The sequence below is a fragment of the Brienomyrus brachyistius genome, chromosome 4 (assembly GCF_023856365.1).
Source record: "Brienomyrus brachyistius isolate T26 chromosome 4, BBRACH_0.4, whole genome shotgun sequence".
Taxonomy (NCBI): domain Eukaryota; kingdom Metazoa; phylum Chordata; class Actinopteri; order Osteoglossiformes; family Mormyridae; genus Brienomyrus; species Brienomyrus brachyistius.
Window position 1 is genome coordinate 10,133,848 of NC_064536.1, and position 19,644 is coordinate 10,153,491.

At 45.2% G+C, this 19,644-nt stretch overlaps 2 protein-coding genes across 10 annotated transcripts in view; both read left to right on the forward strand.

Annotated features, from left to right (window-relative positions):
• LOC125740250 (tripartite motif-containing protein 16-like) overlaps positions 1 to 19,644 on the forward strand; it is a 91,007-nt gene that overhangs the window by 12,757 nt on the left and 58,606 nt on the right. The window contains exon 6 of one of the 3 annotated variants that reach the window (XR_007397482.1): positions 4,492 to 5,098. Coding sequence is in view for 2 of the 3 variants with exons in the window: in XM_049011161.1 (XP_048867118.1) it covers positions 4,492 to 5,027 (536 nt within the window). In the remaining variant the exon portion in view is untranslated. Of the gene's footprint in view, positions 1 to 4,491; positions 5,460 to 12,841; positions 13,771 to 19,644 lie in introns of those variants that run through there. The other 2 variants (XM_049011162.1, XM_049011161.1) reach the window with 2 other exon arrangements.
• Positions 18,735 to 19,644, forward strand: part of LOC125740248 (tripartite motif-containing protein 16-like) — a 65,347-nt gene continuing 64,437 nt past the window's right edge. For all 7 annotated transcript variants that reach the window (XR_007397480.1, XM_049011156.1, XM_049011154.1 and 4 more), the window contains exon 1: positions 18,735 to 19,366. Coding sequence is in view for 6 of the 7 variants with exons in the window: in XM_049011156.1 (XP_048867113.1) it covers positions 18,776 to 19,366 (591 nt within the window). In the remaining variant the exon portion in view is untranslated. The remainder of the gene's footprint in view (positions 19,367 to 19,644) is intronic.

Below are 19,644 nucleotides of genomic sequence, written 5' to 3' on the forward strand. Positions count from 1 at the left end.
AGATGTCTGCAGCAATAAATTGCTTAAAAAATAATAAATCGCCAGGAACAGACAGTCTAATCTGGAATCTTTTTTCATCGTTGCTGAAGACTTCAATCAGGCAAATATGAAGCCAATTTTCCCCAAATTCTTCCAATATATGAACATCCCAGCTAAAGGGAGAATCTGTCTGGACAATGTTCACACAAACATTTGTGAGGCCTACAAGGCCCTTCCCCCCCCACCTCGGCTACTCAGACCATGTCACTGTGTTCATGGTTCCTGTGTATAAATCCCTGCTGAAGCACAACAAACCAGTCAGTCAGAGTGTGGCCAGCTGGTGCCGTCTCAGCTCTCCAAGGCTGCTTTGGATCTACTGACTGGGACATTTTTAAGGAGGCTGCTATAAATGGTGACGCCATCAACCTGGAGGAGTATATAAACTCTGTGATCGATGACAACGACAGCCAACCAAAGGCCCTGGGTGATGAGGGAAGTGCTCACACAGCTAAGAATCAGAAATGCAGCTTTCAGATCTAAAGACAAGGCTGCCCTCAAGACGCCCAGAGACAACCTGTCCCGAGCTATGAGGATAGCCAATCAGGCACATGCACAGAGGATCAGTGAACACTTTAAATGTACCAAAGACATACGCCGTATATGGCACGGCATTCAGCCAATCACGATCTACGAGCCCAACTCACACATCAGTGGCGGTGATGTCTCCCATCCAGATGAGCTACAAAACTTTTTTGTACAGAATAAGCCGACACCGCGAGTGAGGAGTGAGGAGGTACTCTGTCTGACCACAGTTGATGTGAGAAGTACTCTATCCACATAAGGCTGCAGGACCTGACAACATACTTGGCTTAGTGCTGAGAGAATGCATTGACCACCTGGCTGGTGTCCTCACAGAATACACCTCTTTAAGCCAGTGGTCTGTCCCAGCCTGCTTCAAATTAACCACCATCATCCCAGTGCTGTAGAAGCCATCAGTGACTAGCCTGAATGACTACTGCCCAGTAGTACTCATGTGAATCATCATGAAGTGCTTGAAAAGGCTGGTCATGGCAGTAATGACCAATCTTCAGTAATGATTGGTCATGACCAATCTTCCCACCTCTGTAGACCCTCTCCGATCTGCATACCGGTCCAACAGGTCTACTGAGGACACCGTAGCCTCTGCCCGTCACCTTTCCCTGACACATCTGAGTAAGAGGGTCACATATGTCAGGATGTTATTCATAGACTTCAGCTCTACTTTCAATACGTCCCTCAAAAACTGAGGGGGTTAAACTTGAACACCACTCTCTGCGGCTGGATCTTGGATTTCCTGACAGAGACGCCCCAGTCAGTATGTATGGGCTGCAACACGTCCAACACCATCATCATCAAGTTTGTGGATGATACCACTGTGGTGGGACTGATAAACAGAGAAGATGAATCAGCATACAGAAAAGAGGTGGAAAGTCTGTCCACAAGGTGCAGAGACAACAATCTATCTGTCAACGTTGACAAGGAAAAGGAGATGATTGTGGACTTCAGAAGGACATGACCTGCCCACACCCCACTCAGCATCAACAGTACTGCTGTGGAGATTGTAAGGAGAACCAAGTTCATCGGTGTGGACATAACTGAGAAACTTACATGGACAAAAAAACACTGCATCCTTATTCAAGAAAGCCCAGCAAAGACTAAACGTCCTGAGGCGCTGAAATAAGCAAACCTTCCCCTCCCATCCTCACCATGTTCTATAGAGGCACCATCGGCAGTGTTCTGACTAACTGCATCACCATCTGGTATGGCAACTGCAACAAATCTGACCACAAGTGCCTGCAGAGAGTAGTGAAGACAGCAGAGAACATTATGGGATGCCTCTCCCTTCCCTACAAGCCGCATTTTGCAAACGCAGTGTCCGCAAGGCCTGCAGCATTGTGCAGGACCCATCACATCTCTCACATGATCATTCCACACTCCAGCCACCTGAGAGAAGATACTGCAGCATCAGAGCCGGGTCTGCCAGGCTGCGTGGCAGTTTTTACCCCCAGGCTGTCAGGCTCCTCAACACCATGCTGCCCCCCAGGATCCCTCACTCTGCCTCCTCACTGCCTCAACCCCCCCGTAACCCACAACTAAAGGCCACAGACTGACCCTTAAGTGCTGCACTGCACTTAACACTTATTGCCCCCATGTCACTCTGACATGGGGGCAATAATAAGAATCCCCATTATTCTCTGTCTGCCCCATTATTCTGCTTCTATTCCTATTTTCAGCTGTTAGAAATTTTAGATGTGTTACTGCTGTAACTACTATTATCATACAATGTTTTACACTGTGAACTCAAGCTGTTACAGCGTACATGATGGTGAATTCAGGTCTAACTGACTACAGAAAAAACATATATTTAATATAGTTCTAACAATAGTGCACATTACCAAATTTTGCACAATCTACTCCTCTTCCTCAGTTGCACTGTCCTGTAAGTCCTTTGCACATTGTCTTGTCTTGTTTTCTATATTGGACTAAGTTTATGTTTACACTGTGGGCCCTGAGCTTCGCCATTTCATCTCTCTCTATACTTATATATGGTGCAGATGACAATAAAGTTCAATTTGACTTTGATCTCTGAGTCTTGATCACAGTGCAGCAATTTGGAAAAAGAGGGAACTGAGCTGGAAGGTGAAGCTTTTAATTTACCGGTTGATCTACATTCCTACCCTCACCTATGGTCATGAGCTCTGGGTGATGACCGAATAAATGAGATTGTGAATACAAGCAGCAGAAATGAGTTTCCTCAGCAGGGTGTCTGGGCTCAGCCTTAGAGAGGGTGAGGAGCTCAGACATCCGGGCTCAGAGTAAAACCGCTGCTTCTCCGAATTGAAAGGAGTCAGTTGGTGGTTCTAGGATACCTCTTGGATGGCGCCCTGGGGAGGTTTTCATGGCATGTCCAACCTGGAGGAGGCCAGGGGGGAAAGCCAGAGATTATATATTAAATAAACCCTGAGATATTATATATAATATATACAACATTATATATAGATTATATGTTATATATTAGATAAGTGGCAGAAAATCGATGGATGAATGAATGAAACTGTATTGAAAAATAACGCTGCTTATGAAAGTAGGCAAGTAAGAATTTCAAGTTAGAATTTCATTGTACCTTGTACATATGGCACATGAAACTTATACTGGCATTAAATTTTGAAGACGCTTTCAACAGAAGGACACAATAGTGTTCGGAATATTTTTTTTCTTTTCTCTGAAAATATACAGCTCTTCTGGATACTCATTCTTAAAAAAATCAGATGCTACTTTAATAGTATCTGTACCGTATGTAAAGACAATGTTACGTGACAAAACGTGACCATACTGCCACCCCAATTTCTGGTGGTACTGCACATCGCGCATGCGTCTTGTAACCTTCATGTAGGCGCGCAGACTCCGGAATCTACACAGAAAACACGTGGCGGCCAGACTGGTACCTCTCCGCGCGCGTACAGGCGGACGTGTGTGTCTGAACTTTTATGATGCATTTTACTCCTCCGCGGACGACCGCCTGCCGCACTCCAGATCTGTCTTCAAACGCCAACATAGATGATTTTGATGAGGATTGGGGTAGTTTGCAAACCCTACAGCCAATTTTCAAGGTAATAAAACTGTTACATACATATAAATGCGTATGCATATGTGTGCAGACTTGCCCCGAAATGACAATCTCACGCCAGCCAGTTGATCAAAGTTGGCAGCCCCGTGAACTGCCGCTCTGAATTTGTAAAACGTAGGGAAACATACACAGACCTCGCGGCTGTAGTACGTGTGCAGGGAATATCAGAATAATAATTAACTAATAATACTTAAATAGGACACGTGCGCATGTGCAAAGTACACAGCTTGACCAGAGAAATATGAATGTTTCCATGTACTCATACGCGGTGTAATACGCGAATGATGCACTTTGCGGAGAACCTGCGAGATGCGTCCGCGTTGGGAGCGTCGCGTCGGCGCGCTGCTGGAGAGAGGTGTGTGTCCAAAGTGGATTAAAAGAAATTCATATTATGACCTAAATACAAACTCACTTTTAGTGCTAATCTTTGTTGTGTAATTTTATGGTTAATATGTTTGATGAATGCTGTTTGTAATTTTATTTACCTGCAATTAAGCCTATTAGTTTAACACGCGCATCATTTTGGCGCGTCTTCCCGACGGCGTCGCGCGGGCGTCCAACATTTCCTGAGGTATTTCACATATTTGACTTTTTATATTTTATGTATCGTACAGAATAATAGAGCGCAGGCTAAAGTGCAGTTCGGCCCCAGCGAGTCTCTCAGCGCGGCGTGTCTCACAGCGCAGGGGGCAGCCGCAGACTCGGGCGGCTACATGAGTATATTGGGAATAAAATGTGTGTATTGGAGCGAGTTCTGTGTTAGTGAGTGTGTGAGGTGTGACAGTGATAATGATGGAGATGCTGGGCTTCGTCATGGGATTAATCGCTCTTCCTCTTGCCTACAGACTCCTGCCAGCTGACGCTGGACCCCAACACAGCAAACAGAAACCTGTCTCTGTCAGGGGGGAACAGGAAGGTGACACGGGGGGCAGAGCAGCCATATCCTGATCATCCAGAGAGATTTGACTTCTGTCCCCAAGTTCTGTGCAGAGAGAGTCTGACTGGTCGCTGTTACTGGGAGGCTGAGTGGAGTGGAGATGGAGTCTGGATAGGAGTGACTTATAAAGGAATCAGGAGGAAAGGAGGGAGTGCTGACTGTGTGCTTGGATTCAATGACAAGTCATGGATGCTGTTCAGCTCTCCTGACAGTTACTCTGTCCGGCACAATAATAACCAGACTCTCATACCCATAAAGCCCTCAGGCTCCCGCAGAGTAGGAGTGTATCTGGACCAGGCGGCTGGTACTCTGTCCTTCTACAGAGTCTCCTCTGATGGACTGACCCTCCTGTACAGCTTCACCTCCTCATTCACTGAGCCCCTCTATCCAGGGTTTGGGGTTAATTATAGAAACTCCCCCGTGTCGCTGTGCATGCTGGGATAGCTCACTGTGTGCTGGAGGAATCATTTTTACCGTATCAGAGTCACATGTCGCTGCTTCTCCGGGGCAAAAAGGTAAAATCTCTGCTTTATAACCAGTATAACCCTTTTTACTCTGTATGAAGTGTGACGTATGTTAATAAAATAAGTAATTGGGTTCTGTAAGCTGAACAAACATGGAAAATTACTCTTTTTCTCTGACTTATGTTCTATGTTGTCTGTAAATGCACCAAAACTGCCAAAACAAATTCATAGTACATGCAGTTGTACCAATAGAGTTAATTCTGATTCTGAATAAAATAAAATGTAATGAAATCTAAGCCTGATGAGTGGGGGGAGCTTTTCCCCTCCCCTCTATATGTATATTTTATATTTCTGTCTATATATTGTATTTGCTACCTGTACACTGACAATAAAGGCTTCCTATTCTATCCCATTAATGTCCCGGTTCCGCGCTGCCCAGAACGTAACTGAGTAACAGACTTAATCCGCGCTCTCTGCTCACTGAGCGCAGCAGCCTGATATCGCAGCGGCGACGCTTTGGCCAGCAGGGGGCGGCAGACGGCATTCATTTTATTAACTCAAAACCTACAGCGCCCCTGAGGTAACTTAGTAAAGATAATGATATAATCAAATTAATCATATATTAACTAAGTAAACATAAATAACATAAAATATTAATAAGTCACGTTAGTACAACAACAGAAAAGCACCTGATCATCAATGAAGTAGTGTAGGTGATTACCAATTACCAGAAAAAACACATAAATCCTGTTTCATTAGGAATCCTGAGATATATACAGTACTGTGCAAAAGTCTTAGGCAGTCATAGAAAATGTTTAAAGCTATTTATCTGGGTAGTAAATGTATATTTTCTCAGTATGAAAAACAAAATTTAATATTAGAACATATGCAAATTATGAGTAAAACAAAAAAACTAAAAGGAATTTCTTATGTTCTCCAAAAAGTTACTGATATCTTGTTGGATGGCTAGATGAACACCAATATGGTTCCTAAAACTCTCCTCAGGTTCACCTCAGCCATTTCATGTATTTGTTCAATTTTACCACAAACTCACTTAATTAATGAAACTAGTTTTAAAAAGTCACTGAGGTATTGATTAGCTATATGAGGTGTGCTAGTGGTCATGTCAAAACATACATGAGTATATTGAAAATACTGCCAATACTGGGGTGACTTTAGGAGTGATTTTTGAAACGGTGAAGGGCAAACACAGTTTGACAGACATAATATCATAGGTTTAAATAAACATGGGGATCATTTTTAAAAGTTTATGTGACTGGCTAAGACTTTCGCACAATACTGTGTACTGCAGTAATACAGATATACCCCTGAACACAATAGGAAGGTGGATTCTTACTCCCTCTAGTGACGAGTTCCACATTCTGTGCTGCTGCCTCTGCTGGCGGCGTGTTTGTTTCTCTCCCCCCTGTCTAATTTAGACGTGGTGCACTTGTTCCCCTGGGGGTGGGTGTATAAGGTGGGTCCCCGGCTAAGGGGGGAGGAATCGATCCTGTGGCAGCCACCACGCCAGCTTCGGCTCTGCATCAGTGTTTCATTCTCCTTTTCTGTTCTGTTCTCTCCTGTTTGTGCTCTTTGTTAATAAATCACCCCTGACAATCCAACCATCCTGGGTCTGAGTCCGTTTATGCTGCGTCTGACAGCAGCCGGAACAAAACACTTACAGAGACTGAAATGCATGAGGGTTTACAGCCTATATGCACAAGCATTTCTCTCACATCTGTGATACACTTACAGACCGTGACACACATGCAAACAGGGAAATTTATCCCTCTGGTGACGCAAACACAGACATTTTTGTCTCCAAAAGCATACAAATTATCACAGTTGTGTATAGCAGTTACTGTGACACACGTGTGACATGCATGTAAACTGTCCTTTCACAGTCACAGGACTGACTGTCACTGTCATTCCTCTGGGCAAACCCCTAATCCTACCTAAGGTAACCGTATCTTTTATCCAGCTCTAACATGAACCATAAGTAACCAAACAAAATATGACTAATTTGGCTAATTTCGTTGTTTGATTGCATTCATAGATTTTGATAAAATTGAAGATTATATTGTGGAGAGCTGAAAAATGTTCCCATAAGCTAAAATGTAGCAGGTTTTGACACATTGTTGATATATTTGTTCCTCACGAATGTGGTAAATACAAACCCGTACACACACACACATTCACATACACACTCCCATGCACACAGACACACACACCCTGCTCTCCTCCCATGAAGCTCGGTGCTCTGAGTGGAGCGCCCTCTGCTGCCCACAGCTGTTTCTGCTCCCATCCATTTAATATGGAAGCCATCTGCTTGTGTTGATGTTTCGCCTGATATTTCTTGCCAAACCTGCACATGGTTTTGTTGCCGTTTTTCACACATAAAACTGGGTCCTGCGGTGAGTCCTGTATCATAAGGGTGTCTTTCCTAGAGACCGATCAAAAGAGAACAACTCAGGCAGGGAAAGCTGAGCTGCCCCTGTTATCTGGCCTGATTAACAACCTGAGAAACGTTTGATTTGAGTTTAAATCTAAGAGAGATTTACCAGCATGTCAGATTAATGGTGAGAACAGAACCAATAAATGACCAAAATTAAAACTCATAAGCCTGTGTGGAAGGTGCAGGAGCTGTTGGGCCATTTTAAACACAAGGTCAGCATGTTGGGGGAATGACATGCAGGCGTCCATAACTGTGCCCAGGTATTTAAATGCCTCCGCCTGCTCTGCCTACTGGCCGTTCAGATACTCCGGTTTCCCTTTACGGCCCAAAAAAGGTGAATTGAAGTTACCAGCTCGTCCAAAAGTATGACTGTGAGTGTGTTTGTCACTGTGAGTGTGACTGTCACTATGAGCGCGACTGTCACTATGAGTGTGACAGTCACTATTAGTGTGACTGTCACTATGAGTGTGACTATGAGTGTGACTGTCACTATGAGTGTGACTGTCACTATGAGTGGAACTGTCACTATTAGTGTGACTGTCACTATGAGTGTGACTATGAGTGTGACCGTCACTATGAGCGTGACTGTCACTATGAGTGTGACTATGAGTGTGACTGTTACTATGAGTGTGACTGTGAGTGTGACTGTCACTATGAGTGTGACTATGAGTGTGACTGTCACTATGAGCGTGCCCCGGAATGGGTTGGCACCCCATGCTGGGCATCTTACAGGCTCCAGTCTCCCACAACCCTGAATAGGAAACAGTATATGAAAATGCATGGAAAGAGAAATGATGTAGAAGACAAACTGGTAGGAGAGAGAAGTTATACTGAGAATGAATCTCTGTGTCCTTTTAGACTTTTGTTTGTCTAAGACTGTTACGGGGACACGGGGAGAACATGCAAGCTGTACATGCAGAACCAGGAGTGGGAACCACACCCACAAGCCTGGAGGCGTGAAGTGAGAGCAGCTGGTCTGCAGTCCTGCAGGGAGCTGGAGTGCCATTTCTTTGGGACAGTGTGGAGCCGTCCTGCATTACTGCTTATCCTGTACAGGGGGGTGGGGAGCCTTGCTAAACCAAATACTGCACTGCATCTTGCTATCCCAATACTCTAGTGATCTTCATTGTGAATACAGTAAAACAATAAGTACAGTGTTAATTAACAGATGACACACTTATTCCACATTGATATACTGTTTATCCAACATGGGGTTAAAGAATCAAGGTCATGGTGGGAAAAAGTATATGAAATAAGACAATTGGAGTCAGCAATAGATTTGACCTGAAAGAACCACAGTGTGATGGTTACACACCGTTCATCAAATGTTCAAGTGCACAATGACCAGATCCAAAGAGATGTGACACTCAGCAAGAGTGACGATTAGCCGCTTTCCTTAGCTCCATGTTTTGGACTGTGGGAGGATACCAGATACCAACAGAAACTCCAAAAGGCTGCTGTACATGATCCGTACTCGTTACCAAGTTACCAAATCTTTTTGTACATCTGCTTTGTTGCAACTATCTAGTTAACACCACACCGCAATACACTCGTGAGCAGGTGTACCTGGACCTGCCTGTTCTATGCAATCAAGTAGAACACAGACCTGGGTTGATAGGTTTATTTTTTACTTGTTTTGCGCTTGAAATCTCTGTATGTGGTTAAACAGAAAAATGGCCAGTATTGGTGTCATATTTCAGTTTGCCAAGTGGAATATGGTTATTGGTGATTGATGGAGTTTTGTATATTCCTCTGGTGAGCATGGGAGGGTCGAGTCACTTGTCGAAGGACCTGAGCCCAGGTGGATACTGGGTAATGTAGTTTTGGGAGCCTTCTCACCGGTAAAGGAAATTTCCTAAGGAAACGCTGACAGGGGAGTTTTGAATTTGTATTAAAGTATTTATTATTTAGGGGACTATTTATTGTGTAGTGTGATGCCAGGCGGACCGAGGCATCGCGGGAGCAGAGAAGGACAAGGAGACTTATTTTCCGTGGAAAACACCCCCTTTAATAGCAGTCCTTAACTGGACTATAACAGGCATCCAATGAGCAGTAAACCAAATATACACAGCCGAAACGCCAGGGTGTCAGACACTGAACTGTAAGCTGCACACAAAGTGGGAGAATTATACAGGCTAAGGACACGCGAGGATCGTACAGGGTACACACAAGATACGGGCAAACACAAGCGCGACAGTAGGGAAATGCAACCATTAACAACAACTATGGAATATTATTTAGCACTATATAACATAGAATACAAGTATTATGATATTATTAAAAAGTATGTCAAATATCCATGATGTAATCATTACAATATAAACATTATAATGTAATCAAAACAACGTAATTAACTGAGTATGTATTTGCACCTTTTGTTAGTCTGAGATTCTGTTAGCTACTTTATATTAGTCCTGAATCTATGAATATTCACTTTTATTAACGTATATTTTATCACAATGTTAAAGGACAAATGTATTATCAACCTTTTAGTTAGACAATGTGTAAAAGGCTGAAACTGCCTAGGTTTACTACTGAAGGAAGAGATTCGCCTGAGTTCACCCGAAGTTCACGGCTGAGCATTTTTAAAAAACCCAAGTAGAGCTGCTCACGCCAACATTATGTTCAGCCGAGAGACCAAACGGTAAAAGAAATGACGGACAAACTTATCACCTAGGGGTGTGGATTATGGGAAAAAACAATTATTGTGAATGGCTGAAGGAATGATGATGCTTAAGTGACGAGATATTGTTAAATGATAAGAACTTATATAAAAATTGGTGTAAAACAGTACTGGACACACTTTTACGTGTCCAGCCTTGGTTGTAACTTCTTTGTTGCAATAAAGACTGAATTCTGGATACTGCACAAGCGGACTTCTGACTTCTGATTTGGCGGGGAAGGAGAAAAAACCACGACACAACCACAGTACAACAACGGCTATTTACAAGTCCATATGGGGCATGCTGGGCCATGCACCCTGCCGGTGCTACACTGCCCCCTCAGAGGTCGACCGTCCGGGCGACCACCACCCCCAGTCCCCACCTCAGTTCCCAAGCGAGTCCCAGGAGTCCGCTGGCAGCTGACAGTGCGTCGCCTTCAATGACGGGGCAGGTAACTCCCCGAGCACAAGCGGGGCAGTTAACTCCCTGAGCACAAGTGGGGCAGGTAACTCCCCAAGCACAAGCGGGGCAGGTAACTCCCCGAGCTCAGGCGGGGCAGGTAACTCCCCGAGCACAAGCGGGGCAGGTAACTCCCCGAGCACAAGCGGGGCAGGTAACTCCCAGAGCACAAGCGGGGCAGGTAACTCCCCGAGCACAAGCGGGGCAGGTAACTCCCCGAGCATATGCAGGGCAGGTAACTCCCCGAGCACAGGCGGGGCAGGTAACTCCCCGAGCGCAAGCGGGGCAGGTAACTCCCCGAGCACATGCGGGGCAGGTAACTCCCCGAGCACAAGCGGGGCAGGTAACTCCGCGAGCACAGCCAGGGCAGGTAACTCCCCGAGCACAGGCAGGCAGGTAACTCCCCGAGCACAGGCGGGGCAGGTAACTCCCCGAGCGCAGGCAGGGCAGGTAACTCCCCGAGCACAAGCGGGGCAGGTAACTCCCCGAGCACAAGTGGGGCAGGTAACTCTCCGAGCACAGGCGGGGCAGGTACCTCCCCGAGCACAGGCGGGGCAGGTAACTCCCCGAGCACAGGCGGGGCAGGTAACTCCCCAAGCACAGGCGGGGCAGGTAACTCCCCGAGCGCAAGCGGGGCAGGTAACTCCCCGAGCACATGCGGGGCAGGTAACTCCCCGAGCACAAGCGGGGCAGGTAACTCCGCGAGCACAGCCAGGGCAGGTAACTCCCCGAGCACAGGCAGGCAGGTAACTCTCCGAGCACAGGCGGGGCAGGTAACTCTCCGAGCACAGGCGGGGCAGGTACCTCCCCGAGCACAGGCGGGGCAGGTAACTCCCCGAGCACAAGCGGGGCAGGTAACTCCCCGAGCATATGCAGGGCAGGTAACTCCCCGAGCACAGGCGGGGCAGGTAACTCCCCGAGCGCAAGCGGGGCAGGTAACTCCCCGAGCACATGCGGGGCAGGTAACTCCCCGAGCACAAGCGGGGCAGGTAACTCCGCGAGCACAGCCAGGGCAGGTAACTCCCCGAGCACAGGCAGGCAGGTAACTCCCCGAGCACAGGCGGGGCAGGTAACTCCCCGAGCGCAGGCAGGGCAGGTAACTCCCCGAGCACAAGCGGGGCAGGTAACTCCCCGAGCACAAGCGGGGCAGGTAACTCTCCGAGCACAGGCGGGGCAGGTACCTCCCCGAGCACAGGCGGGGCAGGTAACTCCCCGAGCACAGGCGGGGCAGGTAACTCCCCAAGCACAGGCGGGGCTATCTGCTGGGCATTGCTGGTGTATCAGATTCCCCCCGGCGCCGACCTTTCCTCCTCCGCACCTTAAGGGGACCTAACACTGCTTCCAGGGGGTTCACATGGCTGGGGTACCCTACACCCAATGACACCCACAGCCAGGCTCCCTTCTCTGGGGACAGCCAGCACACTGCCGGTGGTGCAGTCCCTTCCTGGCACTGCCCCTTCTGTCTACGCCACTTAGAGGGGCCCTGATGTTGTGCGACAGACAGGTCCTGCCATGGGCCTCCTGCTTGCAGGGTCAGACGGCCCTGCATAGCTGCTCCTGCTTCAGGTGAATGGCCTCTCCCAGCCGTGCCGAATGGCCCTCCTTCTCACACCGCTCGCGGATCTCCTGCATGTTCTGGGCCTCCACCTGTAGCAGCTCACAGTGCTTCTAGGCCAGCTGGCTTTACAAACTGCGACATGCCTCCTGTCGGCTGAGCAGCGCCTTCTCACGGCCCCGTAATGCCGCCTCCGTATAGAGGTGTACTGGTTTATGTAGTAGTAGGACTACAGTTCCCATGATGCTCTGTTCCCCACAGTGCTTTTGTGCCTTGTATGCGGTATCTTGGTTCTTGTACTAAACACGATCTAACCACGTACAGACGGAATCCCTTGTGTTCATTATACATGGTGTCAAAAGTGACGAACGGCAAGTCATGATCAGGAATTTCAGGATCAGCTGTATGGTGCTGTAATAAAATACTACACTTTATTACAAAAAAGCAGTACAAAACCATAGTTCTTCCTTACAATGAAATGTAAGAGATAAGCTAAAATTAAAAAGTATAATTGAATATAAAGGTTTTTGAGATTTAACTGAATGGTGATGTATACAGTGAACATGTATAATCAACTTTGGAATATGACGACATCAAAAAAATATATGAGGTGAGGCTCCTTCTTGGTGAATCATGATCTCTCTGTATTTTCCTCTTTTCAGTCACGACTCCTATGAAGAGACAGGGAGTTAAAGGTCACCTAAAGGACACAGAAATACAAATAAAGTAACACACTTACATCACTGTTTAAACCATGGTGTCTCGTGAAAGTCCATTTTCCCTTCGTTGTTAATTTTATACATAAATTGAACATTATCTAAATATTTTTCTGTTTCTTTGAGACCTAAAACAGGCAGCATCATCTAAGTCAGTCTCAAGAAGATGTCAGAGACAATTTTGTCCTAATAGAAGATTAAAGGAATAAAATCACCCAAAAAGCCAGGAAAAGAAAGACAGAGGACAAAAGCTGATGCTACACAGGTTACAGTATGATTACATATAATATCGGAACCTGACTCTGTGTGTATCTGAGGATTTTCTGGCTCATTCACTGTAAAGTTGATTTTCACCAGCATTTATGGACACTAGCATTCACAAGTTTTAAATACAATGTTACTAATTCATCAGTGCGATCGTGTGCCTGACAGCTAGAGGGCAGTGCAGTTAACTCACCTATTTGAGTTAGATTGCTAAAGATTTGTAGCTCACTTCATCTCCAGAGTCATTACGCTGCTGTGGTTTTGGCTGGAAAAGCAGAAAAGAAGGAAGCTGGTTTGTTATGTAATTTCCAAACATGTTGTCACTCATATGAAGGACAAATCAAAGTGTGCTTGCAATGTTTGATAGGCAATTTGCCACAAAGGTGCTATACAATGAAAGTATGACTTAACCTCGGCATAGTTGAATAAGGAGGGTTCAGTGCATAGAACTGACATATTGGGAATCTCAAACACTGTTGTTGTCCTTTTCAAAAATGAATCCCACGCATGCAAAAGAAGGTAGTAAAACAGGCTGATTCAAAAATCCTAGACTGTTATTGTCATGCCCTGCTCGTCCAATCCTCCTGTGTGCCACGCCCCCTCGTTAACCTCTTGTGAAATCCCCGCATTTACCAGTCGTTTCATGTAATTTCCGATTAGTTCTGTGTATTTTGTTCCGCATTCCAGTACGTTTCCCTAGGTCTGCCATTGAAGTCCGATTGTCTACTGCACGGCACGGCAGGCTGCAGAGCTTTCTCCTACAGAGCTCCTCAGCTGTGGAATGGTCTTCCACCAGATGTGCGGGTTTCAGGCTCACTCTCAATATTCAAGTCTAGACTAAAAACACACCTGTTTAGTTTAGCGTATAGGGACACTAGTTCTAGCTCCAGCTAACTCCTCACTCCCAGTCAGACCTATAGTGTGAGGTGTAGAGCTGGGTGGGGATCGGTGCCATTGGCTTTGGATAAACTGGACTGTCAGTGCTGTCACTCTGGCTTCAGAATCCCTTGTGGAATTGGAGTGCTGACATTTCAGGGACTCCCCATGCCTGCATTCCCACTTGCCTCTCCCTCCTACTTATGCTGCCACAGCCATATCTGCCGGAGCTTGTACATTGGACTTCATATTGCACTCACCTAGCTGTTAGCACTGCCTATAGCCTCCTCTACTTTAACTAATTGTACATTTTATTTCCCATACTCCTCCTGGGCGGTGCTGCCTGGAGACCTCAATCTACCAAGATGTCCAGCACACCCTGCTACATGTGACGTCGCCACTACCAATGACATCCCTGCATCTAGCTCGCCGTTCTGCCTGTGTCATCTTCCACATCTTATGATTTGGACAGTGTGACTTGGCACTTAACCATCTCTCCTATTTGACTCTCCCTGCCGGCCCCTGGAGGATGGGCTCCCCCTTTGAGTCTGGTCCCTCCCAAAGTTTCTTCCTTCTTGGGAGTTTTTCCTTGCCACTGTCGCCTTTTGCTTGCTCACTGGGGGCTTTGGGTGAGGATGCTGTAAAGCGCTTTGAGACGATGTTATGTCGTGATACTGTGCTATACAAAAATAAATTTGTTTGTTTGTTTGTTTGTTTGTGTGTAGTCTGCTGAGGTGTTGTGTATTTTTGGCTTGTTTCCATGTTCCTGCTCCAATTCCCCATTAAATCCCATACTACCCAGTCCAATGTGCTCCTGCTCCGTGCATCCAGCCTGGTTACGACAGTTGCATCACAGTCTTACCTACACCCCCAAACTTAACATATACACCCCACTTTCAAGTCCAATTGATTCTGCACAACCTGCAACATATATTTTCTCTCTCGAGGGGCATGCACCCACAGTGAGCAGAAAAATATATACTTACAGCTATTAATGTATGGTTATTTATTACTAGTAGGCTAAGAATATAAATCCTATTTAGGGGTATGTTTCCCAAAAGCCCCCATTAGGAACTTAAATACACTGTAAAATAATGATGAAAAGTACATTTTTGTAATGACATAAACCAGCAACATACTATCATTATCAAGTATTATGTACTGTACATAGCATATCCCTAGTGTTATACATATTTATGTCCTGTTAGTTTATCGACAGCCTATATAAAATGAAATTAAATGTCCCGCCTCCTCCCTGACGTGGCTCTAACAGGCCATGTTTGCTGCTTGTTGATCTCACGTCTCGTTCCAGCCCTCGTGTTAAACACTCCCAGCTGCCTCCAGTCTTTTCCCTCATTAGTCCTGCATTTAAGTGCTTCCTACCCCGGTGACCACGACACCAACCGCCAATGATATGTCTGTGGAGTCCAGAAATACCAGCCTAGCTGCACTAGTGCCCAGGCAGCACCTTGACAGCGGCATGTTTGCAGTGTCATGTTTGCCTCACTTGTTCACCACTTTCAGCAACAGTATCTGCTAAGTACTAGAAATGTAACCATATGCGAGTGAGTATATCTGCTTTGAAGGAATCTGTGCATTCACAGTTGTAGGAATTATTAGCTCAGGTAAATTTTAATATCTCCACCAATATGTTTTGAAATTAATTAATTTTTAATTAATTATTATTTAATGCTGATTATTAGCCAATTGTTATGCTGAATGGTCGGCTCCTTCAAACTCAATTGTGAATCCCCGTGAGTCTGTTAATGTGAGACTTAAATGGGATTCGCTTATAACCAGTGTCGCTCAATAACCTGAGTTAGAAGGCTCGTCCAGCGAGCTGCGTCACCAGGTAATGTAAACGATCGGTAGCGAAGCTCCCCTCACGGCCGATGAGAGAGAGTCTCGCGATATTTCAGGTGAGTTTGAGGTTTCAGAGCATAGTAGCCAGATCGCACAGAGGCAGGGACTATTGTGAGCACTCAATGACGGAGGCTGAAGTTGTGTAAAAGACATGCATTTATTCCTACAACTAACACAAGACAGACATTACACCTAACACAAACAATAGACACGAAATACCGGAATAAACACAAATAATGTAATCATGAAAATGCAATAACCAGATTTAAAATGAATAACCTTAAAAGGGAAAATACTGTTCTGCAAAGCAAGCAGTCTGTGGAAATACGACCCTAAAGTAATATAGCAGGTGAATAGGACAGTTTAGGTTGTTAGAAATGAAAGGAAGTTTGTTTACTTGGATGCAGGAAAGGGGGGGGGTCTTGGCAGTTGGTTGCAGTGGCCGATGAGCTGATGGGTGATGGCACTCAGGGAGGTGCGGTGTTTGCAGCGGTTGTAGGAGTGGAGTCCCTCTGATTTTCTCTCCTGGTGAAGCTTGGGCTGAGTTGCAGTTCTCTGTCCAGTTGGATCTTCACTGACGGGCTTCAAGAACACTGCTTGTTTCTCCTCTCCTGGCTTTGTTCTGAGGTGCAAGGTTTTATAGTGTTAAGTTCGTGAATAGGACTGACCAGGAATTCGAGTCCTGGACCAATGCCTGACCATCCATTTGGCGGGCTTTCGGAAGGGGGTCTGTATCAGTCCTTTTTGGATTTATGACCAGACTAATTTCTCTTGTAATGATGATTTTCATTAGGCTGGTGTAACTTTTGATATATCCACTTTTGTGGTAACCACTGACCAGATTTGAAAACTGTTGGAGAAAGCGCTAAAGCTTTACACTCCAAATCATATATGTGTTGGAGAAAGCGCCAAAGCTTTACACTCCAAAACATATATATGTTGGAGAAAGCGCCAAAGCTTTACACTCCAAATCATATATGTTGGAGAAAGCGCCAAAGCTTTACACTCCAAATCATATATGTGTTGGAGAAAGCGCCAAAGCTTTACACTCCAAATCATATATGTTGGAGAAAGCGCCAAAGCTTTACACTCCAAATCATATATATGTTGGAGAAAGCGCCAAAGCTTTACACTCCAACTCTGCACACACTATTAATTACGGGACAACACACTTTAAAGTTTTACTTGCACAAGGGTAACCACACTCTCTGCAGGATGCGCTACAAAGGAATGTGTTACAAAGGGTGGTTCCCCTTGGCACCTTTATTTATAGTCAATGGGGAGCAGGGGTCTTGAAGTGAGAACAAAGAAAGAAATATGTTAGTAACAAGAGGAAGTTCTGGTTTTACTCAGGTGGGCAACTTTTAAGCACGTGCTCAGGATACGTGTAAACTAAATGCTATGATTAATATAATCTAAAGTATGAGGTTAGAGAAAAACAAAATAACGTATATACATATTTACACTCATTGCTGATTATACAGAAATGATAACAAATGATTAATAACAGTTTCTTCAACCTAACAGAAACTGGAGTGATTTTCCGTCGGTTTGATACCAAACATGCCATACCAGCCTAGCGGTTCACACCGAATACCATCTGTAATGATTAATTAATGATTACTTATATTATATCATTATGTTATATTACTCACACCAGTACATGGACTAGGTGGTCTAGGTTGCACCTCAATCAGATGTATACCCTTCATACAGACATTATATGACATATTCTCATGTCATAAGCACATCTTACCCTTAGATAGGCATGGTAGGATACAAAGATCAGATAAGGGCTGCTGAGGAATGTGGAAAATAAAAGGGGGGGGGGGGGTTAGTCAGTCAAAGAAAAAGAATCTTTGAAAGTTAAGACACACTAAGATCCCTGGTTAGACTATTCAACTTCCAAGATTATTCTGGTATAACATATATGCAGGGGTAGCTATACCTATTTATTTATTCAAATTTATACAAGTGTTTAAGTGTGAGGGGTAAAATAATTGACACTATGTGAACATGGTTATAAGGGTGGCACACAAAACTGAGAATGTCTAAGGACACACACACAAACATGACTTGCTTATAGAGACTGGCGATCATAAGCAACGTACTATACAGGGTATTCAAAAAAAAACCAAACTTAAAACTTTCTATGGGGTGCTGGGTGAGTGGTATGTGAGGCAGGATGTGAGGGGAGGGGGTTGTGTGCCAAGTCGAGGGGCCCCTGTCCTTGCGATCCACTCTGCTATCTGTAGGTCGTTAAAACTTTGAGCAATAAAAGTTAGAGTGCAGGCCTCCCTTGTTATCTGTGTGTGTGGGGTCACAAACCCCCCTTTGAGTCCTACGCCGATGTGTGCCTCTCGTACCAGGGTAGGTCTTGTCTCAGGCCACCTGGAATTTAAGCTTGGTAATATGTGCATGTGTGATCCTACACAGTACTTGTCAAAGCTTATTATGTCTAATCCTGACACAGTCTGTCTATAATTGCACATCCCTGCATGTTTCACCTGAAACCACATGATCCAAAACGTGATTCTAAACAGACACAAAAATTCATTCTCAGTAGATCTGCTCTCTTATACCTTTATACCTAATTTCTATCCACTGTACAAAATCAAAGAGTAGGATTATGGCTTGTTTACGGCCAACGATGTCAGTAACAGTTATTCTCATGAAAGCTAAATAAATATATGTTGTGTGTATAGTTTGCATACTGTACTGTTTTAGTTATGAACTCCAGTGTTTGCCCAGTCTGTTCTTCTCAGTCTGGCCTCAGTCCAAAACCACACCTACTGCAACTGGAGAAGCAGGAAGTTCCTCCCACTGTGACGACTGTGAGAGAAAATAAAACTGAATCCTATCAGTGTTCGTGGTAAAATGGCAGAAGCCAGCTCAGCACTGGATCTGAACCAGTTCAGCTGCCCAATCTGTCTGGATTTACTAAAGGATCCAGTGGCTATTCCCTGTGGACACAGTTACTGTATGAGCTGCATTAAGAGCTGCTGGGATCAGGAGGATCATGCTGGAGTTTACAGCTGCCCCCAGTGCAGAGAGACCTTTGCGCACAGACCTGCTCTGAACAGAAACACCATACTGGCTGAAGTGGTGGAGACACTGAAGAAGACTGGACTACAGGCAGTTACTCCTGCTGACCAGTATGCTGGACCTGGAGATGTAGAGTGTGACGTCTGTACTGGGAGAAAACACAAAGCTGTCAAGTCCTGCCTGGTGTGTCTGGCCTCCTACTGTGAAACTCACCTCCAGCCTCACTATGAGTCTCCAGCTTTTAAGAAGCACAAGCTGACTGATGCCATCAGCCATCTGAAGGACAAGGTCTGCTCCCATCATGACAAACCCCTGGATATCTACTGCTGTACCGACCTGCAGTGTATCTGTCTGCTGTGTGTGAAGGATAAACACAGAGGCCATGATACAGTCTCAGCTGCTACAGGAAGGGCGGAGATACAGGTCAGGCTAATTTAAAAGAATTTCCCCTTTCTATCTAAAAGAATTTCCCCAAAGGGATCAGTGAAGGTATCAATTATTGTTATCTAAAACTTCATTTTAAATGAATGGATTTAAGGATTTAAATGAATGGATTTAAGGATTTAAGGTAGTCTGGGAAAAATGTAAGTGAACAAATATGAAGTCCATTTAAACTGTGGTACCTTAAATCCGACAAGTTACCCTGACAAGCTAGTAACCCCTCCAGGGACAGGGAAAGGGTTGTTATTGGTTAATTGTCT